This window comes from Phyllostomus hastatus, unplaced genomic scaffold (assembly GCF_019186645.2).
Source record: "Phyllostomus hastatus isolate PE091 unplaced genomic scaffold, TTU_PhHast_1.1 phas_scaffold_1066, whole genome shotgun sequence".
Lineage (NCBI taxonomy): Eukaryota > Metazoa > Chordata > Mammalia > Chiroptera > Phyllostomidae > Phyllostomus > Phyllostomus hastatus.
Window position 1 is genome coordinate 34,584,326 of NW_025334004.1, and position 20,265 is coordinate 34,604,590.

Below are 20,265 nucleotides of genomic sequence, written 5' to 3' on the forward strand. Positions count from 1 at the left end.
ACGGTGCTCCTGGAAAGGCACAGCCGGACACTTTCCCGAGGATGTTGTTGGCACGGGTGACAACAGCCACGCCCACCAGGGGCTCATCCGTGAGCAGCGCTTGTGTGCTTCCTGCTTTCGTAGTATCTGGAGAAGAAAAGTGCGTTCCCATGAGCCCTCACCGCAAAGCCGACTGGATTTGCGTGTCAGGAATTCTCTGCCTCGTGAAAAAGCGAGCTGGAGGCTGCAGGCCGGCGGGTTAATGGTGTGTACTTTGGCTGCCGACCCAATTGCGGAAACGATCCATCACTGGGCATTTGATCTGTTTGCAAACAGAGTGATGGAGGCGTTTCTGACAAGGAGCGGTGTTCCTTCCTGGCCCCACACCTCTGCACGGCGGCCTCGTCAGGGAGGTGGGGACCCCACAGCCGGCGTTTTGCCACCGCATGTCGCTTCCCGCCAGGTATGCAGGATCGCCCTGCGCGGCGGTCTTCCAGTCGACTGTGTTTGCAGAGCGGGCTGCTGCTGTCGGGGCTCCAGTCTGAAAGCAAACCGGGGTGGGGTGTGGCCGCTCAGCGCGGGAGTGGGCTGCCACCGAGGCCCCACACTCCAGGCACCCGGCTTGCCTGCTGAGCTGCCTGAGGAGCGGGCTGCATCCGCTGTGGGCACTGGCTCATGCCGGCGCCTGGGGGCGGGGGGACGGGGGGGACCTCAGGCCGGTCCCAGCCGTCTCAGGAGCGGTCCCTTACTGTGTTCCATTTTCACATGGGGCCGGCACCTCCTGTGCGGCTGCTCCGCTCTGCCTTGGGTCCTCGCCCAGCGCCCTCCGAGGGCTCGGCTCTGTGGGTGACCACTGGGTGACCGCTGCCGCCGAGGCTGTCCCGCTGCAGGGGGTGGGGCGCCCCCGCGGGCGTCTGCGTTCCTGGCAGGGATGCCGCGGTGACGGGACGGCGTGGTGCCAATGGAGAATTCATAAGCACTCTTGACAGTGAGGTTTATAAATATGTAAAAAGTGCGTTAATTGTTTTTAGCAAAACAGGCAAGGAGTCAATATTCTCAGGCGCGTCAAACACACCGTTGACAGGGGCTGCGGCCAGAGGGCCCGGAGAGCCGGCCCGGGCGCCGCTCCGTGCGACGTCGTCGCGGCCGTGATAGATGAGGGCCCTGAACCCTATTGATAGAGTGGGTTCGACGTGGGGAAAGTTAGCTGAACTTTGACTTTACATATTCATTAGAGCTAATTATGGATTTTCTGACTCTGTGAGTCACAGTTTCTGTGCCTGCACTGGCAGCGTGTTTCCCACTCACCTGTTGTAAACTCCGTAATTTTAGATTGGCGGCAGCACGCTCGGTGAGGCCACGGTTTCAGTGTCCGCGACGACACCGTCTGCCTGCGCTGCTGCGGAGTGTGCTCCGCCCAGGCGAACTGAGCCTCCCGTGAAAGCTGACGGCGAGGCGGCCCCGAGCGTCCTCTGTCCCGGCCCCCGGCCCTCTGACGTGGCAGGGCTACAGCTGCCGGCGTCAGAGAGGGGCCGTGCCCAGGCGTGCCCCGTGTGTCCCAAGGCGCCGGCTCTCCTCCTGCCTGCGCCCCGGTCACGCAGGGCCCGACGGTGTCGTGACGCGGGTCCCGGTGTGAGATGTGCAGCATGCTGATGACTGCTGAGCATGCTGCGCTGCATTTGGAAGTCCTCGTTACGAGGAAACACAATTGTGACTATGTGGACGGTGGGCGTTCACTCGACTCCTTTGCAGTACACACAAACCCCAGATTACTACATCGTCCATCTTAAACTCACTTGACACAATCACTTGACACTGCTGTGTGTCAGCTCTCTCGGTAATGCTGGGAGGAGAGAAACACTGTAACAGCATTTCCGTGCTGAAGAAACAGACCCCCAAGGCAGCTTCCGCCTCGGTGTGTGGCCTCGGGCCGGGCCTGGCAAAGGCCTGAGGCTGGGCCGGGTCTGGGCCCGGGTCAGGTGTTCCTGCATGCCCCTCGAGAGGCAGGGGTGCTTGTGGGCCATGGGGCCCACTCACCAGCAGGCCGAGCTGTGTCTCTGTGGGGCTCCCCCACCCCCCAGAGGCCACGCTGCATCTCTCCAAGGCCCCCCGCCCCCCCCAAAAGGCCTCGCCGCCGCGTGTCGGCTGGCCTGAGCAGCTTGCATCTTAGTGGCCCAGAGCAGGGTGGGCAGATCCAGCAAGCTGAGCTGTGGCTTTGGCACTTTCCCGCCTTCGTCAGGCACTCACGCGTGCGCACACGTGTGCAGTGTGTGGGTTCTGGGCGGGACGGAAGGTGTGCTGCTGCTCAGCTGTGCCAGGGTGGCTTCCCTGCCGAGTGCTACACGGGACAGCAGAGCTGAAGGTGTGCCCCAGCAGGACCCGTCCAGGGCCTTCACACACCCCTTTAACATGTACCCATGTATACACGTGTGTGCGTGCACACACACAGACACCTGTATGCATACCCCACACGTCTGTGCACATGTGTATACATGCACCGCACACGTACACACACCCACACAAGTATGCCAACATGTACACACACTTATACACAGACACATGCACACACCTACACACATTAAAAAACACCAAGTCAAGTCTGCATTTCAGATAAACAACCAGTAACTTTTAGTGACAGACGTTTTGTGCCACCCTCCCTTGGCGGCCAGCCCGGCCCCTGTAGCTTTGCCTTTTCCTGAGTGGAGAGGGCAGGGCCCCAGCCCCGGGGGTCACCCTGCCGTGTGTTCACAGTGAGGCGGTGAAGAGGGGGGACAGCGTGTGGAGCCGCGGGCAGGGCAGGGACAGCGTGTGCCATGACGGGGCCATGTCCAGGCACTCCCGCCGGGCTGAGCCCTTGCCCGCTGGGCCTCCGGCCCTCACGACAGAAGGGAGCTGCCCTGGACGGCCCCCCTGGGGGAGGATGTGCCGCCGGCAGCTGGCTGCAGGCAGCGCCTCCTGGTGTTCGGAGGCAGGAAGTCATCCGAGCAGAGCGCCTCAGGTCCCCGTGCCCGGGGCTGAGCGACAGCGAATGCACCTCCGGCTCCCGTTCGGAGAGCGCCTGTCCCTGGCTCAGGCCGCTGGGGAAACGCCCACACGCCGCTCTCTCACCTGGTCTCTCTGTTTGCTCCGCAGGCTCTGGGAAGCTTCTATTTTCTCCACGAGTCCTTAAAAAACATCTACCAGTTTGACTTCAAAGGTAAGACTCCACGCTGTCAGTTGCTCAGAGAGGGCGGCACGTTCTGAAACCGCGAGCCAGAGCCCGGGTCTGGGGCCAAGCGCAGGCGCTGCCCCGTGCTTGCTGGGCGAGCCCACGGGTCTGCGTCGGGAAGACTCGCCCGGGGCTGCCTCTGACGTCACGGCCCTTGTCACGGCATCTGGGGGCCCCGGGGCCGCTTGCCCCAGGCCCGACGCACCGCAGTGTCGGCCGTTCAGCCAGGCGCGTTGGAGCCCCTCTCCCCCCCTCGGCAGCGTCGCACCTTTGGGTGCGTGCAGACTCTCCAGAGCCCCGCCCGCCCTTGGAGCCCTTGCTCGTGTGAAGGGCCCCTTCAGCAGCGACAGCGGCGCTCTCAGGCCCGGCGTCTTCGCTCGCTCGGGGGGCGGCCGGCTCCGACAGGCTGCGGGCGCAGGCGGTTCCGTCCGGGCCGAGAGCAGGGTTCCCACCAGCGGGCGCTCGTCACCGGCCCTGTCACCTGAGGATTCTTCACACACTTTTAAACAGGAGCGCCTGACTTTCCCACCAACGGACGTGGGGAGAGACAGGCCATGATCCCGATAGACAGGGTCCCGAGCGCGGCCCGTCCCCACACGGGGGCCGGCGGCTGGGGGGGGCGCCGCCGCCCCACGTGCGCCGTAGGCTGGAACAGGGGCCGGTCCGTGCACCTGGTCCTTTCTTGACGTGACTGTCCGCCTGCGGCTCTGCTGCCGAACCAGGTCGGTCGGGAAGGGACTGCTGGCCCGCGGTGCGCGTGAGACTGTGTGTCGGAGGGACGTGTGACTCCAGCACGGCGTGCCTGGGGCCTGCACATGTCAGTGACCGGACCTGTGGTAGTGACCGGCAGTGACTGTGCTCAGAGAGCTAAGGCGTGAGAGGGATTTGTGTCAACCTGAAAACACTCAGTGTCCCAGCATGGTGGGGTGCTGGTGTGGGGCTGCAGGTGTGGGGTGAGGGTGCAGATGCAGGACACAGGGTGCGGGGTGCAGCCGACACCTCAGGCAGGGGATGCTGCCTGCCCCTACTCTGCAGCCCGTGCATTTCAAAAGCGCCTAGGCAGAAACTTCAGGACCCCGAAAGGTACAGGTGAGAAGAGATGAAAGTGACTTCCAGCTTCAGGTTCGACACGTAAAGAGCTTGGAAACCGTCACCCCTGCCTTCACAACAAGGAAAAGCTGGACAGCCCTTCTCAGAGCCCTTGGTGAGGCGAGGTCACAGGGCACACCGCGGCGCAGAGACAGGCGCCGGCCCACGCACGGCGCTCGCCGTGCAGGGACCAGTGCTGTAGCCGCCCGGAGCTCCACACGCAGGTGCTGACACAGGCTGGAGCCGAGTGCAGGAGACGCCTGGGGCCCGCACACTTCTGTGTGTTTCTCCGGGAGCCCCACCACACCCTCAGGGTGGAGACCAGAGAAAAACTCCCCCAAGCCTCTGGCAGGGGAGGGGAAGCCGCTGCTTTGAAATGGGGGGGAGGGGGCGGTGCTGAGAAGCACGTGTGGGGACACACGCTGACCATGAGACTGAGCCGCACTCGGGCGCAGTGCAGTCCCCCATCCGCCCAAACCGCAGCACCGCAGCTCCCAGCCGGGGCCCGGGCCCGTGCGGACCAGAGTGTCACAGGAGCCCTGTGACGGCAGAGGAGACAGGAGCAGGGCCCTCGAGGATGCTTTAGCCTCTGACCGTGCAGGAAACCCGGCCTGGCTCCTTGCCAGGTCAACGTAAAACCTCGCAAGAAAGGACTGTCTACCTCACTTTCTCCTGCCCAGTTATTTACTTGCTACTTTCAACCAAAAACTACAAGGCACTCAAAAATGTAAAAATACACCCCGAAGAGAACAAGTATGCATAGACTCAGATAGCACATAGGTTTGGAGCTTTCAGAATGGGACTTAGAAATAACTGGTTAATTTGCGGGGTCTGATGGAAGAGCGGACGTGCAAGAGCAGGCGGGTGACGCGAGGGAAAGACGGAGACGCTGCGGAAGAGTGGAGAGGGGAGGCCGGTGCCAGAAGCGCTGGGCAGAACGGAGGAGTGCCTTGGACGGACTTGTCCGTCGGGACATTGCTGAGGGGAGGCCCAGCGACCTGGACGGTGTGGCATCAAGAACTTTCCAGACTGAGAAGACAGAGAGGGAAAAAGAAGAGCAAATGTCCAAGAACCGTGGCACAGCTACGAAAGGTGTAGTGTGTGTGTAACGGGGATACCAACAGGAAGAGTATGGGACAGGAAGGGACAGGAAGGAACAGAAGAAACACCGGAATGGCGAAGAATGTTCCAAAGGTAACAATGGACATGGAGCCACATGTCCTGAAAGCCCAGGAACCCTCGTGTAGGATGAACACCAGGAAATCTGTGCCTAAGCACATTCCATCCGGACCACAGCAGGCCAAAGGCGAAGAGGGAGGGTGGGCTGGACCTCGGGGCTTGGAGAACCAAGGACTACCCTCGACTTCTCTTCAGAACGATGCAAGCAGGGAGAGGGGTGTGACGTGCTTACATTGTTGGGGGGGAAACAACCTAGAATTCTACATAAAACAAGCAGATTGTCCTTCACAGGTGATGGAGAAGGAAGGACTTTCCCAGACAAACCGAAGTTGAGGGCGTCTGTTTCCGGCTGCCCTGCCCTGGGGACATGGGAGCGGGCTGCTGGGGAGCCGGGAAGGGACGCGGGTGAGAGACGGCCGGAGGGCGTCGGCGGGGACAGGTGAGGACGGAGCACCGAGCTTTGCGCTTTCTGCACTGGGGGCGGTGGGTGAAGTGAATGACACGGGTGCTCTCAAGTCGGGAGAGAGGAATTGGGGCGACGCGTTGCAGCACGCGAGTGCTGTTTGTGAAGGTGCACGGTGCCGTTTGGACATGGACGTGGGTTAGTGGTAAATGTGTGTTCAGCCACTGAAACGTTTTTGATGAAGTGTAATCGATACGTTAAAAGAAGAGAGAAGACGAGTCATGTAAGAGGCCCAGTTGAACCAGAGACGGCAGGACAAGGACGGGAGACAAGAAACAAGGGAGACAAGAAACAAAGAACAAAGGCAACAAACAGAAAAGTTACAGATGCGGAAGGTGTGCCTCCAACTGCAGCAACAATTACTTTAAACGTAAATGGTCTAAATTCACTGATGGAAAGACAGGCTCAGAGTGGTTACAAAAGACCTACGACCCAACCACCCAACCGTGTGCCGCCTGCCGGAGACCCCCTGGGATGTGCGCGGAAGCAGGAGGACGATGGCTGAAGGGCGGGGCCAGGAAGTGCCCGGCCCACTCCCCACTCCCACAGGAAGGAGGCCGGGCTGGCTCTGTGGGCCTCAGACAGAGGGGACGCGGAGTGAGGAGAGCCACCCAGGGGAGGGAGGGTCCACAGCGGTGAAGGGCCGGTTCTCGGAGAACACGGGACAACCCCTCACGTGTGTGCGTCTAACAACAGGCCGTCGAGGCACCCGAGGCAGGGACGGGCAGCACTGCCGTGAGAAGCACGTAGGGGCGCTGTCACAGCTGCACACTTGACTCCCTGCTGCGGGAAGGGGCCAGTGAGCAGGCAGACGGCCAGTGAGCACAGAGCTGAACCCGCTGCACCCGCGGCCACCTGGTCTAATCGGAATTTCTAGGGACAGTCCACTCAACAACAGCAGAACTGGTCCTTCTCAAGTCACATGGAATAGTCACCAAGACAGACCACATGCTGGTCCACAAAGCACACCTCGCTGAACTTGGAAGGAGGGAAACCATACAAAGCATCCTTTCAGTCACAGCGGAGTTGCAGGAGAAACCAGTGATGGGAAGATAAGTGGGAAACCCTCAGATACTCGGGATATTAAACAACTCACTTCCGAATAACACATGGGCCAGAGGAGAAGTCTCGAGAGAAATTTGAAAAACAGTTTGAACTAAATGAAAATGAAACACAACTTACCACAAATGTCAGGGTGTGGTGAAGCAGTGCGTTTGTACCAGCAGTAGATGCACAGTCAATAATCGAAGCTTCTGCCTTGGGAAACAAGAAGAAAACAAATTCAATCCAAAATAGGCGTAAGAAAAGAAATGATAAAAATTGGAGCATAAATCATAAAAATTGGATCATAAATGAAATTGAAAACAGGAGCTCGATAAAGAAAATTAGCAAAACTAGAAGTTAGTTCTTTGAACACATCAATAAAATCGATAACCTCTGGCCAGGCAGACCAAGGGAAACAAGAAGACAAACTGCTAACATTAGAAATGAGAAGGAGCCATCACTCCCGACCCTGTGGACATTGAAGGGTAATAAAGGCGTCTTATGAACATGTCTGTGCTTATGAATTCGATAGCTCGGATGGACCGATTCCTGTAAAGAAACAGTCTACCAAACTCACACAGAGAGGACTAGATCATTTGAATAGGCCTTTATGTATGAAAGAAATGGAATCAATAAGCAATAACCCTCTAAAAAAGAAAACATTAGGCCCAGATGATTTCAATGGTGAATTCAACCAAATGTTTAAGAATGTTTGAGAAATTATACCCGTTCTCTATAATCTCTTCCAGACAATAAAAGCAGAGAAAATACTTCCAGACTAATTTTATGAGGCCCCATTACTCTAATACTAAAACCAGACAATGACGTTACAAAAAAAAAGGAAAACTACAGGCAAATATCTGTCAGGAAGATAAAATGTAGGTATTCTAAAGATAAATTAGCAACTAGAATTCAACCATGTGTAAGAGGAATTGTGCAGTACGACCAATTGAGGTCGTTCCTGGCATGCAAGGCTGGTTTGACATTCAAAAACAAATTAATGTAATCTATCACATCAACAGACCAACGAATAAAAGTCACATGATCATATTAATAGACGCAGAAAAGCATTTGACAAAATTCAACACCCATGTATAATAAAAACTCTCAGCAGACGAAGAGCAGAGAAATTCCTCAAGTTGGTAAAGAAGGCTATAGAACCCTACAGCTAAGGGAAGCCTTAATAGTGAGGAACTAGGCGCTTCCCCCCAAGATCAGCAACAAGGCAGGGCGCACCCCTCTTCCCGGACGCCTTCAGCACCATCCTGGAGTCCTGGCTGATGTGGTAAGACAAGAAAGTGAAGTAAAAGGCTCATAATTGGGGGAGGGAGAAAAACAGTTGCCTCCGTCTGAGATGCCATGGTTTTCTCAGCAGAAAACCCCTCGGAACTGACGGCAGAAGTGGCAGTGCTGAGCAAGGCTGCGGGCACAAGGTCAAAGGCGGTGGTCAGCCGCGTTCCTGTGCCCATCAGCGAGCAAGCAGGACTGGAGATTAAAGATGCAGGGCCAACTCCACTAGCACACACAGAAGAGAGGGACTTAGGAATAAACGTCACGAAATGTGTGCGAGAGCTACGTGAGGAAAACCGCAAAACTCGGACGAGTGAGATCAAAGATCCGACTAAAGACGCGTTCCCTGCTCACGGACAGGAGGACTCAGCGCGGTTGAGAGGGCAGGCCTCCCCGACTTGGTCTGCGGGCTCCGTGCTGTCCCAGCAAGCGGTTCAGTGGATGCCGACAGCCTGTCCTCAGCCTGCCACGGAGGCAGAGAGCAGCCAGCGCTGCGTCACAGGAGAGACACTGCCCGGCTTCCAGACCTCGCGTGAGGCCGCAGTCATCAGGCCAGGGTGGTGTTGGTTGGTGGAGGGGGAGACAGACAGGCCAGTGGGACAGCACAGAGAGCCCAGACGTGGCTGCCCATAGATACAGCCCCCTGTGCCCCCTGACAAGGGGGCAGAGACAGCACAGTGGAGCAGAGACAGTCTCTTAACAAATGGTCCCAGGACAACGGGACAGCCACATGCAAAAAAGTGAATCTAGTCCCAGACCTTGCACCTCTCACAAGTTAACTCAAAATGAATCATAGACCTCAATGTGAAACAAAATCATAAAACCCCTACAAGGTAAGGTAAAGTGTAGGTGACCTGGGCCGGCGGATGAGTTTTTAGACACAACAGCAAAAGCGCACGGCGTGGAAGAAAACGTCGGTGAGTGGGCTCCGCCGAGACGGGAACTTCTGCTCTGCAACGGGCACTGAAGAGAATGCGGAGACGAGCCACGGACTGGGGCACAATGTCTGCAAAAGACACAGCTGGTGACAGGCTGCTGTTCCAAGTAAACAAAGCACTCCTAAACCTCCCTAAGAAAACAGCCTGATTAATAAAGAGCCAAAAACTTAAACAGACATCTCACCTAAGAAGATACACTGATGACAAAGGAACTCGTGAAGAACGAGTGAAGCTGAGTGTCGTGTGTCGTCCGGGAAGTGCAAATGGAAGCAGTGTGAGGCTGGACACACCCGCTTGAGTGGCCGAGCCCTGAAACGCTGACCCTGCCGAATGCGGGCGAGCGTGTGGGATGGAGGGAGCGCTTTCACGCGGAGGACAGGGTGGTGCAGCCGCCTTGGGGACAGTTTGACGGTTTCTTAAAAAGCTAAACGCTCGTACCATGGGGCCCAGCAGCCACATCCCTTGGTATTTTTAAATGAGTTGACAACTTAAGTCCACACAAAAACCTGTGCAGAAATATTTGTAGCACTGTTATTCACTATTCCCAGAAACCGGAAGCAACCAGAATATCCCCTCCAGAGCTAACGGGTGCATGACCAGAGCCCCTCCGTTCAGTGCGGTGCTGTTCGGCAGTGAGACGAGGTGAGCTGTGGAGCCACAGAAAGACACGGAGGAAGCTCGGTGTCTCCACTTGGCCCTTGACCAACGCGGGTTTGAACTGCATGGCTCCGCCCATGTGGATTTTCTCAGGGAACACCCGGACTGTTTTGGGTCCACCCGGGGGTTCGTGGGTGCAGAGGGCCGGCTGCCGGCGTCGGTCCGCACCGTTCTACACACGGGGCTCGAGTGCCCTAGCAGCTTGGTGTCCCCAGGGTCGGGGGGGGGGCGCAGCTGGAGCCAGTCCCCCGCGGATATCGAGGACAACTTACTGACTGCATGAGGTCCGGCTCCCCTGACCCCTGCAGTGTTCGGGGGTCAACTGCATCACTGAGTGGACGAAACCAGCTGGAAAAGGCTATGTCCGGCAAGTCACCAACATCACGGCACTTCCGGAAAGATCAAACAACTGGCAGTGAAAGGACGGCGGCTGCAGGGGCTTCTTCCGGCAGTGAGGTCACTCTGTGTGCTGTGATGGTGGAGGCGTGGCATTGTGCACGCGTGAGGCCCACACAGAACATACGACAGAGCCAGTGCCCCCGTGTCAGGTGTGGACCTGAGAGAGGGATGGCATATCCCCCACGGATGCAGCACAGGAGTGACGGAGCGGTGGGGGGAGGGGTGTGGGAGCTCTGCCTCTGCTCAGTCTTCAGTGACCATAGAACTCTCTAAAACAAGTGTGCTTTCTTTTTACTTGTTTATGTATGTGTTTATGTATTTTTATTTTTTAATATATTTTATTAATTATGCTATTATAGTTGTCCCATTTCCCCCCTTCATTCCCCTCCACCCTGCACACTCCCTCCCACCCACATTCCCCCCTTTAGTTCATGTCCACGGGTCATAAGTTCTTTGGCTTCTACATTTCCCCATACTATTCTTGCCCTCCCCCCGTCTATTTTCTACCTATTGTCCATGCTACTTATTCCCTGTACCTTTTCCTCCTCTCTCCTCCTCCCACTCCCCTGTTGCTAACCCTCCATGCGATCTCCATTTCAGTGGTTCTGTTCCTGTTCTATTCGTTCGCTTAGTTTGCTTTTGTTTTAGGTGTGGTTGTTAATAATTGTGAGTTTGCTGTCATTTTACTATACATGTTTTTTATCTTCTTTTTCTTAGATAAGTCCTTTTAACATTTCATAGAATAAGGGCTTGGTGAGGATGAACTCCTTTAACTTGGCCTTATCTGAGAAGCACTTTATCTGCCCTTCCATTCCAAATGAAAGCTTAGCTGGATAGAGCAATCTTGGATGTAGGTCCTTGCCTTTCATGACTTGGAATACTTCTTTCCAGGCCCTTCTTGCCTGCAAGGTTGTTACAGAACACACAAGGCGGGGGCCTGAGACGATATAAAGAAGCCCCCAGGTCCGTTATGTCCGCCACCAGAGGAAAGACATCTCTCAATGCCAGAGATTCATGAAAAGGAAAGGAAACGTTTATTTAATGCTATACAAACTTAAAGTAGGGACCTAATGTCTTCACCAAAAATCCTAAAGTCCCTTAAAGCACCCACAAACAGACACAGTCCTTCCTTCCTTCCCCCTTTGCCCAGTCCAGAGTACCGTATCTCCTAAAGCTGCGGGGGTCCCTACTCTGGCAAAGGCACGTGGTCCTCTCTCCCCGGACCACGGGAGTCCCCACTCCGTCAAGGCCGCGTGGTTCTCTCCCTCAGGGCTGCGGGAGTCTCCACTCTGCTAGAGCTGTGGGGTTCTCTCTTGCAGGGCTGCGCATGGTTCTCCCCCCTCAAATGGCTGCCGCGTCTCGGTTTAAATCCCAGAGCCAACCTTCCTCTGAAGCCCCATTGCCGGCTCCTCTCACAATTGGCTACAGCTGCCAGATTCTGGGCAGGTGTGGCCCTGTGGTGTGGAGCCAGTTATCTCCAGGCTCTTCTGGATCTTATTACAGATCCCTATTTGAGGCTCCCCTCTTGGCTGCACCCTGTTACAAGGTCTCTTTTGAGAAATCAGCTGACGTTCTGATAGGAACTCCTTTGTAGGTAACTGTCCCCTTATCTCTTGCTGCTTCTAGGATTCTCTCCTTCATTTTTACCTTGGCTAATGTAATTAGGATGTGCCTTGGCGTGTTGTTCCTTGGGTCCAACCTCTTTGGTACTCTCTGAGCTTCCTGGACTTCCTGGAAGTCTATTTCCTTTGCCAGAATGGGGAAGTTCTCCTTTATTATTTGTTGAAATACATGTTCAATCTGTTGCTTTTCCTCTTCCCCTTCTGGTACCCCTACAATTTGGACATTGGAACGTTTAAAGATGTCCTAGAGGTTCCTAAGCCTCTCCTCATTTTGTTGAATTCTTGTTTCTTCATTCTTTTATGTTTGGTTGTTCCTTTCTTCCTTATGGTCCACACCATTGATTTAAAACCCAGTTTTCTTTCCATCACTATTGGTTCCGTGTGCATTTTTCTTCATTTCAGTTATGTAGCCTTCACTTTTTCATCTAATTTGCAACAAAAATCAACCAATGCCGTGAGCATCCTGGTCACCAGTGCTTTGAACTGTGCATCTGACAGGTTGGCTATCTCTCATTTGCTTAAAAGTACTGGCCGAGGGGCTTTGAATTCTGTTTGAGCCATCTTCTCCCCCCGCCCATTTCGGTCTGGTCGCACCTGTTACGTATGAGGGGCGGAGCCTTAGGTGTTCACCAGGGCGGGGCCCCTCAGTCGCTGGGTTGTGACGTTGTATGTGGGGGTGGGGTCCGAGAGGGAACAATGGTGTCTGCTCACTCTCTCTAGGACTTTGGGCCCCTCTGGTGCTGGCTCCTGGGCCGGTGGGCTTGTGTACTTTCTAGGACTCTGTGGGTCTCCCAAAGGAGCTCTCCTGTGAGGCCGGGAGATTCTCCTGGCCTCAGCCCCCACAGGTATTTTCAGTGGGTGCCTTTAGGCTTTGTTTCCCGGCGCTGGGTCCCTGGGTTGCGTGGTCTGTGTCGCTGCCCGTTTTTGCCTGGTTTATCTGCACGCAAATGTGTGACTGCGGACAGCCAGCTGCCTTGTGCGCCTCACTGGGCCTGCTCGTTGCCTCCCCCGCCCAGGGTCTGCCACCGGGTCCGTCAGCTGCCCCTGCGCATCTGGGGTCCGCCAACTGCCTCCTGCACCCTGTGCGCCCGCCTCTGCCAGCCACCGCTTTTTCCTGCCGGGACCCCTCGACCCCCCTCAGTCGGCCCCTGACTCCGCCCCTCCTTACCGGGCTGGATGAATGGTTGTCAGACTTCTGTTCAGTTCATTTCTCTCTGTTCTGGTTGGTTTTTTGTTTCTAAATTTTTTGTTGTCCTTAGTTTTGGTTGTACGAGGAGGCACAGTGCGTCTACCTACGCCTCCATCTTGGCCAGAAGTCCTAAAGTGTGTTTTCAAACAAAGAATGAAGGCCTCCTCTCCCACCTCACCCCTCCCAATCTTTCTCTTTCCTTAAAGTTAATGAGCTTCCAGCCCAAGCACCAGCGCCCCATGCAGCAGCCCCCCCACAGCAGCCCCCCAACACCCGTCTGCTTTCACATAGAACACTGCAGACCGGTGCACACTCCGCTGCCTGGGGATGGCGCTCGGCGGGCCGTCTGCACGGCACACACCTGGCGCACTGGGGCCTGGGGTGTCTGTGAGGCGGGTGTCTGCCGGCAATCCGTCACAGAGCCACACATCCCTCTGCAGCATGAGCTGGCGGCCACTGTGACCACTCAGTCTCCGCCAGAAGGAGCCCTGTGCCTGAACAGGCTCTCAGGAGGAATGCTCCCTCATCCTCAGGTGCGGGCAACCCGCACCCCAGCTGTGAGCTGCAGGGCCCTCGAGGAGGGAGCAAGGTGTAGATGGGCCCTCCCCGGGGGTGAGGGGTGAGCCCCCATGTGTTCGTGGTGCTGGAAGAGCAGTGCTGCTGGGAGGTCCACAAGGTCCCAGAGCCCTCGGCCACCCTCTCAGCCAGGACACTGTGCAGGTGACCATCTGGGAGGAGCAGGGACACCCCTCACCTGCACATTTGCCTCATGGACCTGGGCAGCCCTCAGCTCTCCCGACAGGCCTCGGCTCAGCCCTGCCCAGGCCCGGCTCCCTTTCCCGTTCTTGCCGCTGTGCCCGTCTCCTGACAGCCACCGCCCCTGCACTGGCAACCGCCGCCTCCTTCCCTGCCATCCCAGCCCCTCTGCTGGCCCCACACTCAGGCCTCTCTCTGCAGCCACACGCGTGAACTCTGTGTCCCCTGTGCCACGGGTGAGGCTGTCCCCAGCCCCGTGCCCTTGTCCACATCCATTCCTGTCCCACGTGTGGGTCCACTCTATGTCCCATCTCCATGTCACATGTCTGGATCCCTGTTTCTGTCCTCTGTGCTCCTGGGGGGCAAGGCCATGGAAAGGGGCTGGGGGAGGCACAGTGGGGGCCCGGAGTGCGGGAGAACCGCACGTCGCCGGGGAGATGCCAACCCTCCCCAGGGCGTCCACCCCGACCCCGTGTCCAGTCACCCGGGCAGGTCTCCCTCCCACCTCCAAAGCATGATGCCGCTGCGAGGGGCTGGTGTTTGATAAGTGCTGTCCGTGTGCCGAGATGGATGGCGGTTCCCAGAAGCGCTCCTGTGATTAAATGCACTTCTGCGCCACCGCCTGTGCAAACGGGCGTTATGGATGGGTCACTTGTTCGCTGTGCCTGCCTGCCCCTGCACCAGCCTCCTGGCTAACCGGTCCGTCTCCCCGATAGGCATTCGGAGGGGACCAGCCTCAAAACCAGACACACCGAGGTCATGCCCGTGGTTTGGGAAACAGGTCAGAGGGCAGCGGCGTGGCAGGCACAGCCCGGAGCGTGGCGAGCAGCTCCCTCTGTCCCCCCCGCGCCGCCCATGTTCCCTGAGCCACCGAGCGTCCGTCTCGTGCAGCCGGCGTCCGGCCCCGCTTCACCTCCGCACTCCCCTCCCCTGGTGCTGTGCTTTTGCCTGGGTCTCTCTCTCCACCAAACGCTGCCCAAGACACTGCGTCCTGTCTCCGTCCTGCTGACCGCCCCCTGGGCGGCCCCACGGGTGGGTGAGCGAGGTGGCAGGTGCGAGCCACTCGAGGGGCACAGAGTGTGACCCTCAGGACCTGGGACGGCCCCACTCGTCCTTGTGGGTCTCCGAGGATATCCTCAGAGCCCAGGGACGCCACCTCGTGCCAGGCACTCCTGGCCCAGGAGCAGGGGGCCCTGTGACACGGGCTGGCAGCCCGGGAGGCCCCCCGCGGCGGTCGCAGCAGCCCCTGCGCAGCCGGGGCCCCGACAGAGCGTCCCGTGGAGACGCTGGCAGCCCTCCCGTGACCCCAGCCCTGAGCGAGTGAGGAGCACACGCATACGTTTCCTCCCCAGACCCCGCCGTGGCTGGGAGACTGCCCCTGGAAAGAGACCACCGCCGGCCGGGCTGTGAGAGCACCAGGCGGACCCTCTCTGCTGCAGGGGGTCGTCCCAGGGCCTGGGGGGCGGGGCGGCCCAACAGGGCACCTTGTCCGGGAGGTGAGGAGGTGCTGGGCAGGCGGCCAGGAGCGCGGCCCGCGGTGCTCCCCTCCCCATCTCACATAAAAACCCCTCGTCCTTGGACATGAGTGATGTCGGCTGGATGCGGGGAGGAAATCGATGTTATTAAATAAATTTGTATTAAGGTATGAGCGAACGGTAATTCCACGGCCCTGTTAAACATATTCACGGTTTTAACGGAGGATGCCAATTAGCCCCTGTAAATCTGCAGGCTGGGAGCTGTTAGCGGATAATGAAGTGGACTGTCAGATCCCGGGCGGTGGGTCTCGATTTACGAGCCATGAGCATCGCCGGGAGCAGCCGGCCTGCCGGGTCGGCGCCCCTCATCAGGTCCCCCAGGGCCACCGTGCTCCCCACAGGGCCCTGCGGCGTGGGGCTGGCCGGATGGGGCACAGTGCCCGGCTGTTCACACCGTTCTTCTGCTCTTTTCCAGCTAAGAAGTATAAAAAAGTCACTGGCAAAGAGATCTACTCCGACACGCTGGAGAGCACGCCCATGCTGGAGAAGGAGAAGTTTCCTCAGGACTATTTCCCCGAGGTGCGTCCCGGGGGCCCCGCGGGCCGCCGTCTCCCCGAGCACTTCGTTTGCGGGGGGTGGGGGGGGGTCACGTCGGAAGGGAACTTCAGGGCACGGGGTGCCCACATTCGTGGGAGGACTCCCATCTGCTGCCGCCGCACCCTGCGCACCCCGCTGCTCTCTTTCCAGGAGGGCCGGGGACGCACGTGGTCTCTGGGCCGTCTTAGCTGAGTGCAGAGAGGGTGCGCTGTGTTTGTGGTCAGAGCGACCGGCCAGTTTTCTGGTCCCTGTTTCATGGCGGAGGAACCATCCCCAAAGGTGTAGGCAGATCATGATCAGTTCACTTGGGGCCCGGAGTGTCAGCGGGTCGCTCTGGCCAGGGACCTGCCCAGCACAGACACGCGGGGCACATTCATGTCCCCAGAGTGCTGGGCGCGGCCAGCAAGAGGTGCAGCCAAGAGCCTGGAGCCCGGAACCTGGCGCCGTCCACGGTCCCCAGGTGGCGGCGGCGGCTGCATGCAGATCAGACACGGGCAGGAGGGGCCTTCCCGGGCTGGGCACTTCGTGCAGGCTTGCCACCTCCACACGGCCGCACACCACGTGCTCGGCTCCGGGGCCTGTGGATGTCAGCAGCCTCAGAACCAGCCCTCCGGCGTCGTCTCATGCCGCTGGTCGCACGTGGGCCCAGAGCTGGTCTCCCTGCCCTTTCCCGTCTGCTCAGCTGTGGTTGGGTGTGACTCTGTGACGGGAGCCCTTGAGGCTGAGATGGAAGGCCTGCGTCCCCGCCCCTGTGACAGCGCGGGGGCTGCTCGGCCCCAGGACGGATGGCTCCCCAGCCCCTGCTGCGCTGGGGGCAGACCTTCAGCAAGGCCACAGCTTTATTAACTTGCTTTATGACCTGAGCCTGGAGGGACAGGTGGTGGCCGCCCCCGTGAAGGACGGGCCCTCTTGTCACGCCAGGGCAGGGCTTCCTCGTCCACTGTCCCGAGCCAGGGACACTGTGTCAGAGGGCCGGCCCCCACTGCCCTCGGCCCCCACTGCCCTCGGCCCCCGCTGTCCCCTGCTCACTGTGGGATAGAGGAAGACATGCCTAGACAGCTCTGGGGGCTTCAGTGCTCGGCCTTCCACGATGAGAGCCGACTCTGCATCCCCTCGGACCCTCCCTGAACACCGGCTGTGGTGGCGTCCGGTCTGGATGATACGACCACACTCCCCTGGGAGACGTCCAGAGACACGAAGTCAGTGTCAGAGGCCGGTCATGCTGAGCTCCCGGCCCCCAGCCCAGCCTGGGCCCACCCTCTCGTGTTGGAAGCCCACACCGGAGCCCAGCTGGCTGGGCCCTCCCCTGAGGGTGCCCGGAGCCTGGACAAGCGGTAGGAGCTAGAGGGTGCTGGGACAGGACCGACTGCGGCGGCACAGGGAGTCCCGGCCTCTTCCCAGCAGGAGGGGAACCGGGGTGGTGGGGGCACAGCCCGGAGCTGGCCAAGGAAGAAGCTCGCATCGTTCCACGTTGCCCTTGGCAACGTCCAGCGTCCCGACCCTTCTCCCGACCCGACACCCACTGGCCAAGAAGCCCCCAGGGCCCTCTTTCTTGGTCATGCACCACTGGCCACTCGAGGCCGGGCCGGGGGCCTGGGTCATCCTAGCTCTGCGTTCTCACCCTGGGGTCCATCCCTAGCCCAGTGGCTCATCAACACCCCCCCAGGGCAGCTGAAGTTCCCCAGAGGTGGCCTCGATGGCCACGGGCACCTGGGAGGGAAGGCAGGGCCGACGGGGGTGGCCGGAGGCTGGCATGCCCCAGTCCCGGCAGCAGGGCTGGGCAGGGCCATCCCGTGGCAGCAGCGGGCAGTGCTGGACACAGGGCCCACACCTGCCCCCAAGCAGTTCAGTGTCTTTGCAACTTTCTCCTTTCGTTGCCACTCTAAAGTGTCGAACTGCTGCAAGTGACGAGGAAAAGCAGGGGATGATGCACAGGGGCCCCGCCTCCAGACTGAGAGGCCTCTGGGCTCGGCTCCGTTGCTGCCGCCCTGCGAGAGCAGCCCTCCTCTCTCCCCAGCCCCCCCTCCGCCCCACAGGTGGGCGTGCAGCAGAAGGGCACCACCTGCTCCTCCCCGGCCCCGGGAGGGACTGAAGCGGACTCCCACCGAGACCACCGGCACCTCCCGGGTTCTGTCAGCGGCCTGGTGTTTCCAGGTGCACAGCCCCCCTAGGCTCGGGTGTCTCCCGTGGAAGGCGGCCCGCCCTGGCCAGCACCTGTGCCCCGGTCAGGGGGCCAGTGTCTGGAGACACGCACTGTGGCTGCAGCTGGCCACCTGCTCCCCTTCTTCTGCAGCTTCGTTTGAACACATTTTGGGGGAGGGCATTAGTTTAGACGGATTTCCCTTTCTTCTATTACCACCACTTAAGGGTAATCTCAACGTAATTACCACGGTGGAGGCAGTTCCAAATCATTACAGCCCTGCATCTAAAACTCACAGCGCTCCCCGCTGATTTATGGCGGCTCCGGCTCGCGTGGCTCGCGGCCGCCGCCTCTGAGCAGCGCTCCAGACGCCGCAGCGAGGCCGTTGTCGGAGAGCAGGCCCGTGCAGTCGGCCGGGCCAGGGCGTCCGTCCTGCACCCGTGGTGAGAAATCGGTTGTTGCTGTAGATCACAGCGCTGCGCCAGGCTCTTACGGAAGATGAATTAATTCCACTAATGCTCCAGAGCGGGCCCTTCACGGGGAAGGCTGTGCGGTGGTAACCTTCCCGCAGCCTCCCTTTCTCGCGGTGATTTATGCCGTCTTTTAGTAGATGAAACCGCCGGTGTTCCCATCCATCTGCTGCCTAAAGGCATCCTATTAACAGGGGATCGGAGCAGAGACTTAATATTGTGAGGTGGGCGACGTGGCCGCCCGCACTCCCTGCCCAGGCGTGACGTGGCTTTCACTGCATGCTGACAGCCTCTCTGAGAGCCGGGGGCCACCCCAGCCACTGCTGTCCATGTCCGCCACTGCCCGGAGCCCCCGACGGAGTTGCAGAAGGTGGCCAATGGCCAGAGAGCTCAGTGCAGAGACTGGACGGGAGCCTCCGCCCCACCCACTTGTGCTCCGCCCCAGGGGGCAAGCTCTGCACCTCGAGTGCCTACAGGTGACTGCAGGTTCCTCCGTGGGCTGTGGGCCAAGGTCACCCTGTCCCTGAGCTGGGGGAGCGCAAGAGGCAGCGGGTCAGGTGGTGAAGGAGGTGGGGAAGGGGGGCGGGAAGGAGCCACAGGAGTCCTGGAAGTCTTTGTGTCTGAGGCTGAGGAGTGAACGAACCCTCCAGAACCCCTTGGGGCCTGCTGTGCTGGAGGGAGGCGTCTTGCCAGTGAGCGGGGGTCTCAGGGCCGGCTCTCCTTCCCGGAAGTGGTGGGGCTTGGAGGTTATGTCCTTGAGGTGTAGGTGTCCCCACATTCCACAGTTAGGTCCAGAGTCCAAGGAGGAGGGAGAGGGGATGTGGGGGCAGGGTCAGGAAGGAGGGGGAGCAGCCCCCTGGGGCCCCCGGGCGCAGGGCCTTTCCTGGGAGCTTGGGAGCCTGGATTTGGGAAGAGCCTTACAGGGTCCCCGGGGAGGAGCACCCTCTGCTGCCCAGGGCCTGCCTCCCACACTGGGGCAAGGGAAGTGCCCAGGGTGGGGAGAAGGTGCTGGCTGTCCAGGAGGGGCCAGCCGATAGCAGGTTCGTCAAGGCCCTTCTCCCTACTGAGTAAAGGGGCTGTTCTGCTCTGTTCTGGACAGATGTCCCTGTTTCCTCCGGTGGCACGAGAAGATGTGGGCCTCACCAGGTGAGGGGGATCTGTCCTGATCCATGTCCACTCTGAGAGCACCAGCCACCTGAGTCCCCGAATCTGGCTCCTCTCACCCCCTTGCACAGTTCTTAACCTCCACTGTTTTCCGGTCAGTAAAATGGGCATTGGGCACAGGTGCCAGCCTGTGGCTGACTGGAGGATTGAACATGCTCGTAAGCATCGGGGGTGCCGCCTGTCGACCCCTGGGCATGGCCCCATCAGGCACATGGGTGGGGGCGGGGCTCACAGGCCTTGTGGACACTGCATCAGCGGGCCAGGGTACCATGCAGCTGGCCCAGGGCTCCTGCAGGGGACCGGAGGGAACAGGACATGGCATCCAGCTTACACGCGTTTGGCCGACACAGAGTTTGTGGGCTGGGCCTGGGCAAGGCCTCCCTATGTCTCCTGGGGCTTTGCAAGGGCAGGAGCCGCACTCCCCAACTGCCTAGGCTATGAAGGGACCCAGTTCAGTGCTGCTGTTTAAGTTAATACTAATTAAGATAGAGTGGCGACATTTCCAGTGCTCGGTGGCCCCGGGGGGCCCATGACTCCCTCCCAGTGGATCTCTGACCCACGGCTGTGGAGGGCGGTGAGGGCCCACCCAGTGCAGCCTCACCCCCA

The 20,265-nt window shown here is 59.1% G+C and overlaps 1 protein-coding gene across 2 annotated transcripts in view; it reads left to right on the plus strand.

The window, feature by feature from the left end:
* INPP5A (inositol polyphosphate-5-phosphatase A) overlaps positions 1 to 20,265 on the plus strand; it is a 141,672-nt gene that overhangs the window by 84,393 nt on the left and 37,014 nt on the right. For both annotated transcript variants that reach the window (XM_045853845.1, XM_045853844.1), the window contains exons 5-6: positions 3,112 to 3,175; positions 15,764 to 15,867. In XM_045853845.1, the coding sequence (XP_045709801.1) occupies positions 3,112 to 3,175; positions 15,764 to 15,867 (168 nt within the window). The remainder of the gene's footprint in view (positions 1 to 3,111; positions 3,176 to 15,763; positions 15,868 to 20,265) is intronic.